This window comes from Podarcis tiliguerta (assembly GCF_965153285.1).
Source record: "Podarcis tiliguerta genome assembly, chromosome: 16".
Classification (NCBI taxonomy): Eukaryota; Metazoa; Chordata; class Lepidosauria; order Squamata; family Lacertidae; genus Podarcis; species Podarcis tiliguerta.
Genome location: NC_139549.1, coordinates 3,334,843 through 3,350,669, shown reverse-complemented (window position 1 = coordinate 3,350,669; position 15,827 = coordinate 3,334,843). Strand labels below are relative to the sequence as shown.

The 15,827-nt window shown below is 45.7% G+C and overlaps 1 protein-coding gene across 1 annotated transcript in view; it reads right to left on the bottom strand.

The window, feature by feature from the left end:
- Nucleotides 1–14,380, bottom strand: part of LOC310666083 (methanethiol oxidase-like) — a 37,623-nt gene extending 23,243 nt beyond the window's left edge. The window contains exons 1-2 of the mRNA XM_083416666.1: nt 13,917–14,380; nt 8,550–8,603 (exon numbers count right to left, since the gene is read on the bottom strand). Of these exons, the coding sequence (XP_083272792.1) occupies nt 8,550–8,603; nt 13,917–13,920 (58 nt within the window). The 5' untranslated portion in view covers nt 13,921–14,380. The remainder of the gene's footprint in view (nt 1–8,549; nt 8,604–13,916) is intronic.
- Between the last annotated feature and the right edge of the window lie 1,447 nt (nt 14,381–15,827).

Here is a 15,827-nt window from a genome sequence, read left to right as displayed (position 1 = left end):
ATGGGGCCTCCCGCTGCCGCCAGAGCACGATTTCTGTTCTCATCCTGAAGCAAAGTTCTTAACCCGAGGTACTATTTCTGGGTTAGTGGAGTCTGTAACCTGAAGCGTCTGTAACCTGAAGCGTTTATAACCTGAGGTACCACTGTATTCATCACAACAGGGGTAGTTTGGGAAGAGGCAGGCAAGAAGGTAATGTGCCATTCCTCCCCTTCTTGTACCTCATTGAAAAAGAGGTACTCTTTTTTCACACACAGGATGGAGTGCTTCGTCTAGTATCATCTGAGAAGAGGCATTTTCCCTCATGGGGAAGGAATGCCCTTTCTAATGCTATTCAAGAGGGGGTATCTCTCCTCACGCCTCCTCTAAGAGGTCTTCCACTCACACACACTAGTTGGAATGAGGCATCCCTCCTTCTCACAGGTGGGAACACCATCTTATGTTTCAATTCTAATCCTTTTCTAAGAAGAGGAGGTTAAGGGGTGATATGATAGCCATGTTCAAATATATAAAAGGATGTCACATAGAGAAGGGAGAAAGGTTGTTTTCTGCTGCTCCAGAGAAGCGGACACGGAGCAATGGATCCAAACCACAAGAAAGAAGATTCCACCTCAACATTAGGAAGAACTTCCTGACAGTAAGAGCTGTTTGACAGTGGAATTTGCTGCCAAGGAGTGTGGTGGAGTCTCCTTCTTTGGAGGTCTTTAAGCAGAGGCTTGACAACCATATGTCAGGAGTGCTCTGATGGTGTTTCCTGCTTGGCAGGGGGTTGGACTCGATGGCCCTGGTGGTCTCTTCCAACTCTATGAGTCTATGATTCTATTCTATAACCTCCTTTGAGGTAGGTTTGCGGGTTTGGTAGAAGGAGATAGGATGTGCCCATGCGATGCCCACCTGGTGGAAACTCTAGCTCACATGGCCCTTAAATGTAAAATGCATGATGATCTCCGCCAACAATTTCTAGACCATCTGTGTATTCCAACATGGAAACCAGAGACAGAGGTTATGTGCTTCTTATTACAGGGGAGAGACCAGGAGCTCACCCAGACAGTAGCCAAGTTCCTCTATTTGATTTTTTGTCGCTGAAGTACGCTACAGGATCCTACCCTTACTGGAAACCCTCAGAGATGAGGCGGATTGCTTGCCTCTACTGCCCTTTGGCAAATGACTGTGCTGTTGAAGTGGTGACGAGATCGAACTGGCCTATCTATTTTAAATGTATTCTGAATGTTCTTATGTGATGCCAATAAAGGCTACTTGACTTGACCATCTTATGAAGAGGTGTTCCTCCCGCAACCTGTAACATAAGACAATGCTATCTGAAGGTCTTGTAAGCACCTGGTTTAAAAAAAAAAAAATAGTCATATTTCAAACACTTGCTGTTGAATTAAGGCAGGGAGGACTTTTTAGCCAATCAAAATGTTTTTCAATCTATCTAACCAATCAAACATGATTAAATTTGGCAGTCCTTTTATTTCCCAAATAACATTTAGGGAAAAACCAGAGGCTTTTCTACTAGGTATTTTAGGTGCAGCGATCCCGAAGGAGCAGAAATGACTATTCATGTATCCGACGACAGCAGCGCGAATTCTACTGGCCCAGAGATGGAAAGAAGAAAAAGTTCTGACCAGAGACAAATGGCTGATGGAGATGGACTACCCCGAAATGGCAAAATTGACTGGGAACATAAAAGACCAGGAAGAGAAGAATTTTAAGAAGGAATGGGGAAAATTCACAATGTATTTAAGAGAACACTCTAAACAACTAAACACTTTGGCAGGATTTGAGTAATGCTTGTAATATATGAAGAATTATGGTAAAAATGGTTTATTTGTTTTTTAAAAAATAGAGAAAATAAGGAAGGCAGTTGGAAAAAAAGATTGAAAATGGAAAGGCGGAGGAGGGTCATAAGATTCAGAGAATCCTAAATGGTGATGTTGATGTATAATGTTTGAATTCAAATTGGTACTGTAAAACCCAATAAAAATATATTGGTGGGGGAGTGGCAGTCCTACATAATGTAAAAACCTACATGAAAACGTCTGTATTTTTTTTTAACATATCACCTACTGGTGGGTATGAAGGCCTGAAGACTGAAGAGGAGAGCAGTCCAGGAGCATTTCAGATACATTGGTAGCCGTGGCAATGATACCCTCATAAACCACAGCCCAGTGCCCAGATGTGGATGAAAAAGGAAAGAGGGAGTTTCTTTAGCTTGAAAGCATTTCCTTATTATTGCTGTGTTAGGACACAGTTGCCACTCCCTGATGGAGGCTGCGACTGCAGTTCAGGAAAGCTTGGGAGGGGGTGTGCAAATTTCACTAAATTTCTTTAATGCGCAAAAATGAAAACTGAACCATTAGTAAGCAACCAGTCCCAAGAGAGGGCAGGGCCGTAGTTCAAAACCCGGATTCAAAACCTGGCACATGCAGGTAGCGCTGGGAATGTCCCATGCCTGGCACTCTGAAGAGCCACTGCCAGACAATGTGGACAACACTGAGTTTGGATTTGATATCCCGCTTTATCACTACCCTAAGGAGTCTCAAAGCGGCTAACATTCTCCTTTCCCTTCCTCCCCCACAACAAACACTCTGTGAGGTGAGTGGGGCTGAGAGGCTTCAGAGAAGTGTGACTGGCCCAAGGTCACCCAGCAGCTGCATGTGGAGGAGCGGAGACGCGAACCCGGTTCCCCAGATTATGAGACTACCGCTCTTAACCACTAGACCACACTGGCACTGAGTTAGATCTGATCATCATGACCACTTCAGTGGTACAGTGCTTGTTTTACAATGCATGGGTCCCAGGAATCCGGAGTCTCAGAAGGTCTGCAGGTAGGTCTCCTGGCTGACCATTGGTATTTAACTCCCAATAAACTATTTAGAGCAGGGGTCAGCAAACTTTTTCAGCAGAGAGCCGGTTCCCTGTCCCTCAGACCTTGTGGGAGGCCGGACTATATTTTGAAGGGGGAAAATGAACAAATTCCTATGCCCCACAAATAACCCAGAGATGTATGTTAAATAAAAGGACATATTCTACTCATGTAAAAACACGCTGATTCCCGGACCGTCTGTGGGCCAGATTTAGAAGGCGACTGGGCCAGATCCGGCCCCCGAGCCTTAGGCTGTCTACCCATGATTTAGAGGGATGCGGGTGGCGCTGTGGTCTAAACCACAGAGCTTGCCGATCAGAAGGTCGGCGGTTCGAATCCCCGTGACGGGGTGAGCTCCCGTTGCTCGGTCCCTGCTCCTGCCCACCTAGCAGTTTGAAAGCACGTCAAAGTGCAAGTAGATAAACAGGTACCGCTTCGGCGGGAAGGTAAATGGTGTTTCCATGCGCTGCTCTGGTTCGCTAGAAGCGGCTTAGTCATGCTGGCCACATGACCCAGAAGCTGTATGCCGGCTCCCTCGGCCAATAAAGCGAGATGAGCACGCAACCCCAGAGTCGTCCGCGACTGGACCTAACAATCAGGGGTACCTTTACCTTTTTAAACTATTTAGAATGTATAAAGGTGTTTCAAATGTTTAATGGAAATGCCCAGACTGCGAACGGACATTTTATCATGCTTGGTGGACATGTAAAATGGAGGAGGAAAAGGATACATGGATGCAATAGATTTTAAAGCTTAATATTCAATTGAAGCCAGAACTCTTTATTTGAGGCTTAATGGAGACACAACTGCAAAAGGACGATGGAAGTTCACTCCAATGTCAGATTACAGAGGCGAGATTGTTATATGTACAAAGATGGAAAGATACAGCCCTACCCACCAAAGATGAATGGCTGATAAAACTATTGGACTTGGCTGAGATGGCAAAGGTAATGTGTTTAATTAGAGAAAAAATCATTATTGACATTTACTCATGACTGGAAACTTCTTGTGGACTTTTTGCATGAAAGAGAAAATGAACTTGTAATATCTGGATTCGAAGATGGAAAAAGTACTGGTTTATAGATGACAGAATGAGTGAATAATATGTTTAGGTGAAGGACAGAGAACTAGAAATCTTTTTATATATATTTTTCTTTTCCCATGCTTTTCCTTTCTTTCTTTCTTTCTTTCTTTCTTCTTCTTCTTCTTCCTCTTCTTCTTCTTCTTCATATTCTTCCTGCCTCTGTTCTTTTTTAGATATTTCAGTGTATTATATTTTTGTGATAGGTATGCATTTTTGTACAAGTATCAATAAAAATAGTATATATATATATATATATGCAGGTTTTGGTGTCCTCGGGTGTCTTCCCGTGTAAAAGTTGGGGTGTCTAGGCGACGTTTCGACGAGGTCTCACTCGTCATCTTCAGGCTGGTGCTTTCGGCTTCTTGTTACTGGAACAGAGCAGGATCTCAGTGTTTGAGTTCCTATAAATACTGTTGAGGAGGTGTGGTGTATAGCCTCCAATGTTCTGGGCAGAGAGGAGGTTCCCAGGCTAGTGTGCCTTTTCTTCTTTTGTTCCTTAATTACTTGAGGGATATCTTGAGTGATTTCTTGAGTGATTTCCTGAATCCCACTTAGGTGGGTCATTAGGTGTGGATTAGTTGCTAAAGCCTTCGTGTCTTGAACTCTTGAACTTTGTGAAGAGTTTTTCTGAGAAGATGGCTGTACTGCACTTGGTTGTACAGCCATCTTCTCAGAAAAACTCTTCACAAAGTTCAAGAGTTCAAGACACGAAGGCTTTAGCAACTAATCCACACCTAATGACCCACCTAAGTGGGATTCAGGAAATCACTCAAGAAATCACTCAAGATATCCCTCAAGTAATTAAGGAACAAAAGAAGAAAAGGCACACTAGCCTGGGAACCTCCTCTCTGCCCAGAACATTGGAGGCTATACACCACACCTCCTCAACAGTATTTATAGGAACTCAAACACTGAGATCCTGCTCTGTTCCAGTAACAAGAAGCCGAAAGCACCAGCCTGAAGATGACGAGTGAGACCTCGTCGAAACGTCGCCTAGACACCCCAACTTTTACACGGGAAGACACCCGAGGACACCAAAACCTGCATTCCTGTACCCGTGAAAATCTACGAAAGCATATATATATTTTGTTTTATAGATTTTGTTACAGAGTTTTTGTAACAAAAACTTTTTTGTAACAAAAAAAATTTTGTTTATATAGATTTTGTTACAGAGTTTGAGGTGAAGAGTGAGTAGATCTTTGTTGGTTTGGTTTAGTAGGTATCTTTTCTTGTGTAGTTCGTTTCTGATTAGAGATAGTTCAGTTCGTTTCAGGATCCTTTCGGTAGCTTATGTGATCTCTTGTTCCTACGCAACTGCCGAGACAACAACTTAATTCCCACATGCTTCCAACTTAAATTCCACTCTAAAACCCCAGCTACCGAAAGGATCCTGAAACGAACTGAACTATCTCTAATCAGAAACGAACTACACAAGAAAAGATACCTACTAAACCAAACCAACAAAGATCTACTCACTCTTCACCTCAAACTCTGTAACAAAATCCACCCTGCACTCTGGGACAAATGCAAACAACTAGCCGTCTGGAGAGCTGAAACGGAGACCTCACACAAGACAGACACACACACCAACAAACTCCACAAACTAGAGAAACGCCAGAAGCCCAGCCACCCTCCACAACAACCCATGAAACAAACAGTACATAACATATCAGACAGGATCCTCACCTCAACTGAAACCAAAGTACTCTCCAAAGGTTTCAACTTTGCAGTCGCCCCGAGACGCATCCCCACGGAAAACATCATATGTGGAGTCGAAGCTAGCCTAACCAAAATCAATCCAGATGAAGCCAATAAAATCAGACTTGAAGTCACCAACATCCTCTGCTCCAGCAAACCACCCAGAAGCAATTTACACAAAGAAGAACAGAAAGCACTCACCAACCTGAGGAAAGACAACAACATAATCATTCTCCCAGCAGACAAAGGTAATGCCACTGTTGTGATGAACACATCGGACTACCAAGCAAAACTATCAAATCTACTCCAAGACCCTACCTACCAACCTATAAAAACAGATCCCACCACCTATCTGGAAAAAACCACCAAATCCAAAATAAAAGCCTCTCCTATCAGTGAAGAAATCCAGCTAAGAATCATCCCCAGAGAAAAATCATCCAGATGCCCCAAACTCTACGGCCTCCCCAAGATACACAAAGAAGGAACACCACTCAGACCAATAGTCAGCTCCATAGGCTCACCTCTACAAAATCTCGCTAAATTTCTCGCCAAGCAACTTCAGCCCTATGCAGAATCCATCTCTTCACACGTTCCAAACTCCTTCCAGTTCATAGAAACAATAAAGAAGCAAAACCTACAACCCAATGACCTACTTGTGAGCTTCGATGTTGTATCTCTCTTCACACAAGTGCCCATTAATGAAGCCTTGACAGCCATTCAAAACAAATACAATCCCCCCGAATACATCTTGGACCTGACCAACCACTGCCTAACCAACACGTACTTCATCCACAATGGACAAAGATACAAACAGATAGAAGGAGCACCTATGGGATCACCCCTCTCACCGGTCATCGCTAACCTGTACATGGAACACTTTGAAACCAATGCTTTAGACAAGTCAGAACACAAACCCAAACTTTGGCTCAGATATGTTGACGACACCTTTGTAATTTGGCCACACGGGAAGGAAAAACTGGATAGCTTCCTCACACATCTCAACAGCCTACACCCCAAAATACAATTCACTATGGAAATAGAAGCCAACAACCAACTTCCCTTCCTTGACGTCCTAATCTACAAAAAACCTGATGGCTCCCTAGGACACACTATCTACCGGAAAAAAACACACACCAACCGCTACTTACATGCACAATCACACCACCACCCTGCACAAATAAACTCCGTAGCCAAGACTCTCATCTCCAGAACCAAACGCCTGGCTGACGAAGACCACTTGACAACTGAGTTACAGAATCTCTCAAATGTGTTAATTGCCAATGGATACCAGCAAAACAGGGTTACGAAGCTAATCCAAAAAGAAACACCCCCCAAAAACCAAGACACAGAAGAAAACAATGGCATAGCCCTCCTTCCTTATATCAAGGGCACTACAGATAAAATTAGCAAAATCCTCCATAAACACAATATCAAAACAGCCTTTTGCACCAACCAAAAAATAGCCAATATCCTCAGAAACCCCAAGGATAAAATTCAGTTGGAAAACCAAGGGGTCTATGAAATACCCTGCAAAGTCTGCCCAGCCACGTACATTGGACAAACAAACAGACGAATAAATGCACGGATCGCAGAACACAAGAATGCCGTCAAAAAAGAAGAAAAAACTTCCTCTCTTTTCCAACACATGAAAGAAACAGGACACGAAATTAATTTTGCAGATTCCAAATTGCTCTTTAACATGGAACATCACCACAAGAGAATAATCATGGAAGCCATCGAGATAGAGAAACACCCTCACAACATGAACAAGCGTGACGACACATCCCGCTTGCCAGACATCTGGAAATTAGCCCTCCCCACAAAATCTGACACCAGATCCAGAGGCACACAGAACGCCATCACCAATCAACCACACCAGACCCAAACCCAGACCCTCTCCACAGATAAATTACAGACACCATCCAGTAGCCAAACCAGGGTGGCACCTCCGGATGCTGCACCCCCCTGCAATCCCTACACAGATCTGGCTGGCACAGGCCACAAAACCACAGCTCGCCCCTATACACGAAGCCAAGCCAGAGCACAACCAAGTGCAGTACAGCCATCTTCTCAGAAAAACTCTTCACAAAGTTCAAGAGTTCAAGACACGAAGGCTTTAGCAACTAATCCACACCTAATGACCCACCTAAGTGGGATTCAGGAAATCACTCAAGAAATCACTCAAGATATCCCTCAAGTAATTAAGGAACAAAAGAAGAAAAGGCACACTAGCCTGGGAACCTCCTCTCTGCCCAGAACATTGGAGGCTATACACCACACCTCCTCAACAGTATTTATAGGAACTCAAACACTGAGATCCTGCTCTGTTCCAGTAACAAGAAGCCGAAAGCACCAGCCTGAAGATGACGAGTGAGACCTCGTCGAAACGTCGCCTAGACACCCCAACTTTTACACGGGAAGACACCCGAGGACACCAAAACCTGCATATATATATATATATATATATATATATATATAAAAGAAAGAGAAAGATCGCCGGCTGAATGGCTGGAGAGCCACTGCCAATCCGCGTATAAACATTACTGAACTCAGTGGACCAATAGGTAGATTGGATTTCACCATGCTCTTCATTCAGAAACCGTTACTAAGCTGCACACAAGTTATAAACAAGGGAATCCCAGCCCACAGACTTACAACCTAGAACAGGAACTACACAAAAGGAAAAAGCACTACCTTCAAATCCCAGTACAATAACACAGTACAGGGTTGTTGGCAAACACAAACAGTAGCCAGCAATTGGGACTGGCAAAAAAATAAATTGTGGGTCCCCTTGTGCTGTTCAGGTACGCAAGCTTGCTCTGAACTCCTTGGAAAGTTGGCAAGATGCAGACATGCTTGTAATAAAAATAAAAAGTGGCCACAAAGACCCTGGCCCCTTACCTTTCATAGCGTCCAATGGCGTTTTGTATCCAGGGCCGCACTCTCCGCATTTCGCTGCAAATTGAAATGGTTGAAAGATCAGCAGGTGACAGTTTTGCTGGTCCCAAAAGATGCCTTTTCTAGATATATTCCCAGACTTTTTGATTTAAAAATAATAAAAAATAATAATAATAATAATTTATTATTTATACCCTGCCTATCTGGCTGAGTCTCCCCAGCCACTCTAGACGGCTCCTAATCGAGTGTTAATGTGAGTGAATGTCTTTAGTTTCCTTTCTTGGGACAGGGGAATGCAGGGAGTAAAGAATGACTCCCAGTGCAGAATTCAACTTCCTGCACACCTTAACTTTCTTTCTTCTAAAATTAGAATTAATAATACGTAATAATAATTTATTACTTATGCCCCGCCCATCTGGCCGGGCCTCTGTGGTGTAACCCACAGCTCCACCCGTGTCCCTCGGTCTTCATCTACAGGGTGGCAATTTCAAAAGTCCATATAAGGCTTTGCGCGTCATTGTTCGGGGTTCCTCCTCCCTCCTTCATGTGGGGAGTGAGGACCCTGTTGCAACAGATCAATAAAGATCAGGCTTACTAGCTGCTTTGCTTTGCTTCTCGATATTCTCTGGTTGGCCTCTGTTATTTTCTCCTACCAATAGGGAACCTACGTAAGGACTCTATATGGGCTCTTGGATACCCCATAAGGGAAAAGGGCAATTTTTGTTTCCAACACATGTTTCTAGCCCTCAGGACGATAGCAATTAGGATCCTCCAAAGTTTGTATCAAATAGGTCCATTCCCCCCTTTGCGCATGCACAAGCCTGGCAGCGGAAACTTCCTTCAATGCTAAGGCTGGATAGTTGGTTAGAGAATGGTGCTGATAATGCGAAGGTTGCAACTCTGTGATTCTAAGCCAAAGCACTAGATGAGGTTGCTCAGTAAGCAAGAGGGAGCTCTTGCCTCACCCCACCCCATCCCTGAGGATCTTCCACCCGAGGCAGCTGCCTCACACTGAGTACTGTGTCCAGTTCTGGGCACCACAGTTCAAGAAGGACACTGACAAACTGGAACGTGTCCAGAGGAGGGCAACCAAAATGGTCAAAGGCCTGGAAACGATGCCTTATGAGGAACGGCTAAGGGAGCTGGGCATGTTTAGCCTGGAGAAGAGGAGGTTAAGGGGGGATATGATAGCCATGTAAAAATATATAAAAGGATGTCACATAGAGGAGGGAGAAAGGTTGTTTTCTGCTGCTCCAGAGAAGCGGACACAGAGCAATGGATCCAAACTACAAGAAAGAAGATTCCACCTAAACATTAGGAAGAACTTCCTGACAGTAAGAGCTGTTTGACAGTGGAATTTGCTGCCAAGGAGTGTAGTGGAATCTCCTTCTTTGGAGGTCTTTAAGCAGAGGCTTGACAACCATATGTCAGGAGTGCTCTGGTGGTGTTTCCTGCTTGGCAGGGGGTTGGACTCGATGGCCCTTGTGGTCTCTTCCAACTCTATGATTCTATGATTCTATAATGGAAGGGCTGGCCATTGGGAATATCCCATTGCGGGAAAGAGGACACTGGGCTACTATGTGAACCTTGGGCCTGTTGCAGGAATTTATGTATAGGTTGGGGGTGTTGCCCCTCCAGCAGATATCAGGCACACGCAGCCCACTACCAAAACCAGCACAATCACTTTTGTGACTTTTGTGATTTGTCCCCACAAAACACTTCATCGCAGTTTCTTCCTATAAATCAAAGGGCCTTTGCTGCACGATACCAAATGTAAGAATTCACTGATAAATGTCTCTCTGTACTGGCTCACTGGGAAAACTTCAGAAATCCATATAGACAGGTGAGCTCAGCTGCTCAGCAGCCCCTCTGCCTGAGTGATAATCCCTGGCATCCTGATACCTGAGTGCCAGACAGGTAGCCATTCCAGAAACAACAAACCCAGATGAAGACAAAAGGGTGTGATTAACTTGGCTGGGAAACAGGGAAATGTAAATATCTCTTTTGTTACACTTGATGGGTGTTTGGTGGAGGGCAAGGGGAACCATGGGGCAGGGTCCAGGATGCCCAGATTCCTGCCGCCAGGCCTCCCCTTTCATGATGTAACTGTGATGTATGAGTGATGTAGTTGGGGGGGTGTAACATGGGGATTAGCAGCAAATAAAAGCTTGGGGGCTCTTTTGTTCGGGGCTTCCATCTTGTTCCACCTTGTGGCAGGTGGGAGTCCTGTCGCGACAGTCTTCAATAAAGACCAAGCCTACAGGCTGCTGTTTTGCTCTGGTATTCCTGGCTGGTGTCCTTGTTTTTTGTCCAATTTCTCCGTTAACAGGCCTGACCTCAGATTTCTCCGTTAACAGGCCTGACCTAGCGAGCTTCTTCTTGCTAGCTCTCTGCATGGCTACTCTGGAGAAAGCTGCCAATGTAGGGCTGTGGGCTCACAGCTGGGGTAGATCCGCACAGCAGTTCCACTTTTAAGGTTGGTTGAGATCCAAGAAATGGGTGTAAACAGCATGATGCTCTGGAATGGACAAACTTGGCACTGGAGTATGGAATTTTTGGCACCCAACAGCTATTTGTGCTACACACACCCCACACTCTAAATTGTATTTTTTAGGAGTGTCCTGTTAAGCCTCTTAGGCAGCTGCTGTCACGCAAGAGATCGGGCGCCAACCCAAAGAGCCTGACCTGGGGTCATTGTAAAACATCCGAGGCCAGCCTTCCCCAACGTGGTGCCCTCTGAACTCCATCAGCCCCAGCCAGCATGGCCAATGGTCAGGGCGGGGGCTGTAGTTGAAGCAAAACAGTATCTGGAGATTAGGGTGCGAAGCTATTCAAAGATAACATTTTCCAAAAATGTCCTGCCCCTGCTGCAGGACTCCTGCAAGCTGCAATCTGTCCTGGGAAAAGTTGCAAGGTGCACTCATGTTTTAGCTCAGCGGCCAAACCTGTTGCTGTGTGACTTGACAGTGAACCCTAGAAGGCACTCAAATATTGTGTGTGTGTGTGAAGTGGATCCAGAGAAAAGCTTTTATCTTTCTCACCTTAGCACTAGAATCTGGAGGTATTTAAGCAGAGGTGGCGCTGTGGGTTAAACCACAGAGCCTAAGACTTGCCGATCAGAAGATCGGCGGTTCGAATCCCGCGACTGGACCTAATGGTCAGGGGTCCCTTTACCTTTACTTTAGTGAGGCCAGCATTGTGAGAATCTGCATTTACGATACAATATCTTTATTGTCATTGTCCCATACAGAACAATGAAACTGAAAAATCTACATAAGACTGGGGTTGGACAAGGTTAACTTTAAGGTCCCCTCCACCGTTGTGATTCTGCGAATTGTTTATAGGCTTACTGTCTCACTTTTATTCACTTTCCAGATTGTTTGATTCTCTTTTGATATTGTTGTATACAATTTTATATCGTGTTGTTAGGTGTTTTAGGCTGGCTTTCGGAAAAGCAGGGCACAAACAGATCATGGTGAATGACCAGTCTGCACTTTCCAGATCGTCCAGATTTTGTATTTGGACTTTCAAAAGGCCTGTCTCTCCATTCCAGTGGCACCTTGCGCAATTCATCTGCTGGCCCTAAAATCTCACGACTTATGCAGATCTGCCCATAGTTCTCTCTATGCAAGATAGAAGCAAAAAAGGAGAACACTCTGTTGAAAAACATCGAAACTTTATCTCCGTGTAAACATGCAAAGGACTGGGCAGGAGTTTCAAAGTGATATCATTACTCACAGGCTATGAAGAATATTAAAGCTCAATCCTAAACATACTTACTTGGAAGTAAGCCTCAGTAAAACAAAAACAAAAAAAAGTATTTTTGAGGAAACATGTTTTATTTAACCTACGTGTCCGTAGATGTGTGTTTGTGTGTGTACACACACACACACACATACATATTTATGTCAAATTTAAAATGTCATAGGTTCTGGTGCATCGATCTAGACCACAGTTCCCCACATTTGGGTTTCCCACTGTTTTTGTACTACAACTCCCACCATCCCTAGCTAGAAGGACCAGTGGTCAGGGATGATGGGAACTGTAGTCCGAAAACATCTGGAGACCCAGATTTGGGGGAAACTGCTAAATGATATGCTTGGGTCTCTTTCAAGCCTCTGATTCTGTATCTGTGAGGTTAGAATCCATAAGAGTAAACCTGCTGAATCCACAGCAATGACCAGAGGAGAATGACCACTGGGAGGAGCGCAGAAAGAATAAAAAGCCACGGTGTACCTGTAGCAGCAAAACTGGGTGCCTTTATCTGCCCCGGCTGCAATAAAACATAAAAAGGTAAAGGGTCCCCCTGCCTGTACGGGCCAGTCGTGTCCAACTCTGGGGTTGCGTGCTTATCTCGCTTAAGAGGCCGGGAGCCAGCGCTGTCTGAAGACACTTCCGGGTCACGTGGCCAGCGTGACGAAGCTGCTCTGGCGAGCCAGCACCAGCGCAGCACACGGAAACGCCGTTACCTTCCCGCTATAAAGCGGTACCTATTTATCTACTTGCACTTAGGGGTGCTTTCGAACTGCTAGGTGGGCAGGAGCTGGGACCGAAAGACGGGAGCTCACACCGCCGCGGGGATTCGAACCGCCGACCATACGATCGGCAAGTCCTAGGCACTGAGGTTTTACCCACAGCGCCACCCGCAATAAAACATGTCTCTCCTGTATTGTTCTCTACAGCCACAGCAAGCGCTGTAAGTCTCCAACGGTTTGACTTTAACCCGATGGTCACTTTTCCACTTTCTCCAGAGACAGACGGATGCCAGCAAAACCTGATGAACCAGTCAAATCAGTTCTTTTAAGGTAATCGCTAGCCTTTCAGCTAACCTCCTGTCATCAGCATATTAAATAATGAGGTTGTGTATTTATACTAAAATACTGTCCTTTGGAGAGCGTATTTTCCTGGAAGCCCCGTGGATTTCTATGGAATGTACTCTCCAGACTGCCCCTACGGGGATAAAAGTTGCGCAGCCTGCTTAGACGGGTACATTTACCTAAAAGCAAACCTCTCCTGGAGTTCCACGAGGCTTTACTCCCGAGGAAACATGCATGAACTTGCAACCCAAACCAGAGACCACATGGAAAGGTCCTGCGATAGAAACCATACCAGTGCCCACAAGTTGGGCTGGTGAAGCTGCAAAAGAAAAGCAACAAACACACACACACTTTCAACCCCCCAAGATGTAAACTTGGAGGCTTGCGGGTTGTGTGTACAGCTTTGCAGAGCAAAAAAGCGTAAAACCGGAGCATGTTCTCTGATTTTTATGTAGCTAGAAGCTACATAAGAATCAGGAGCAGGGCAAGCTCCGCTTTCCTACAGACCACAAAGCTGGGTGAAAAGCAGAAAAAGAGGTGGTTATTCTCTTACCCATACTGGAGTCCTCCGCTTCTCCCTTTTTCCAGATTCTGAGGAATTCAGCAGCAAAAAAAGGAGGCGCACAGACTCTGAGGTCTGCTCTGAAGGGCTATATATACCAGCTGAATGGGCGGAGAAGGGGAGTGTTGAGTGAAAGAAGCTGTTAAGAGGAGGCAACTGGAAAGAGGAGAGGCTGAAGTGGGAGGAGGGATTCAGGGTCAAAATCCAGTAGTTTCCCTCACTTTCAGTAAGCCACAAAGGACAGATTTGTTCCCTGGCTTGGATGGTGTTTATTTCCCACACACAGAGACGCAGTTCAGGATGAGATCCAACTCTAGTTTCAGAAGGCAGAAAAAAACATCTTGGGTTCCTGGGCTGGAGAGGAAAGGAAGCAAGCAAGTGGCAAAAACTCTTGGCTCGAGGTGGTGTTGCAAAATTCAGCCCGCCAGCCAGCGCATGCCTGGGCTGACAGGGCAGTTTTGAAACTAACAGACAAACAGGGCAGTTTTTTTTAATTAAAAAAAAACAATTTTGCTTGCATGTCAGGTGCAAAGCAACCGCTGGCAGGCTCCGGAGGGGTTGCGAAAGCAGCCAAGTTGTGAGTTGTGCCAAGAAGCGCCACGGATGCCCAGGTCTGCCTCAATACAACATATGGTGGTGTGCCACCCCAGGCTCCGAGCGGTGCAAGATTCCAGGGGTTCCCTGAACTCATAACAATGCAGTGGTACCTCGGGTTACAGACGCTTCAGGTTACAGACTCTGCTAACCCAGAAATATTACCTCAGGTTAAGAACTTTGCTTCAGGATGAGAAGAGAAATTGCATGGCGGCAGCGGGAGGCCCCATTAGCTAAAGTGGTGCTTCAGGTTAAGAACAGTTTCAGGTTAAGAACGGACCTCCAGAACAAATTAAGTTCTTAACCCAAGGTAAAGGACCCCTGACCATTAGGTCGAGTTGTGACCAACTCTGGGATTGCAGCGCTCATCTCGCTTTATTGGCTGAAGAGGCCGGCGTACAGCTTCCGGGTCATGTGGCCAGCAGGACTAAGCCGCTTCTGGCGAACCAGAGCAGCGCACGGAAACGCCGTTTACCTTCCCGCCGGAGCGGTACCTATTTATCTACTTGCACTTTGACGTGCTTTGGAACTGCTAGGTTGGCAGGAGCAGGGACTGAGCAACGGGAGCCCCGTTGCAGGGATTCGAACCGCCGACCTTCTGATCGGCAAGTCCTAGGCTCTGTGGTTTAACCCACAGCGCCACTCGCGTCCCTAACCCGAGATACCACTGTATAAATCTATGGTGTGTACTTGGAATACTGTGTACAGTTCTGGCTGCCTCACCTGAGGAAGAACATTGCAGAGTTGGAAAAAGGTTCTGAAAAAGGGAACCCAAAACCACCAAGGGAGCCGAGCAACTCCCCAGTGAGAGAAAGTGACAACTTGGAGGGGGGGGGGACGTCTTAGTTTAGAGAAAAGGCAAGAAGGGGGCAGCATGATAGGTGTATATAAAATTCTGCATGGCGTGGGAAAAGTGAACGGGTGTTTTTTCTTCTCTCTCAAAGCTCTAGACATCAAATGATTCTGAATGTCAAGACAATTCAGAACAGACAGAAGGAAGGACTTTTTCACACACCTCATGGTTAAACTATGGAATATGCTCCCTGTCAGGGGACTGCCATCAGAACAGGGGAGGGAGGCAGGGGGGCTGTTGAGATACAGAGAGCCTTGGAAGGCCTGAGGAGCAGTTCCTCTTCCAGCGGTGAGGAAAGCCACACCTCCAGTGGAGAAGAGAGGGAAGGGGCCAGCCAAGAGAGGAAAGCGCTTGAGGATGATGCTGAGAGCCCCAGGGCCTCACCTGGCCAGGCTGGAAGGAAAGGGCTCAAGGATGATGCTGAGAGCCCCAGCGCCTCACCTGGCCAGGCTGGA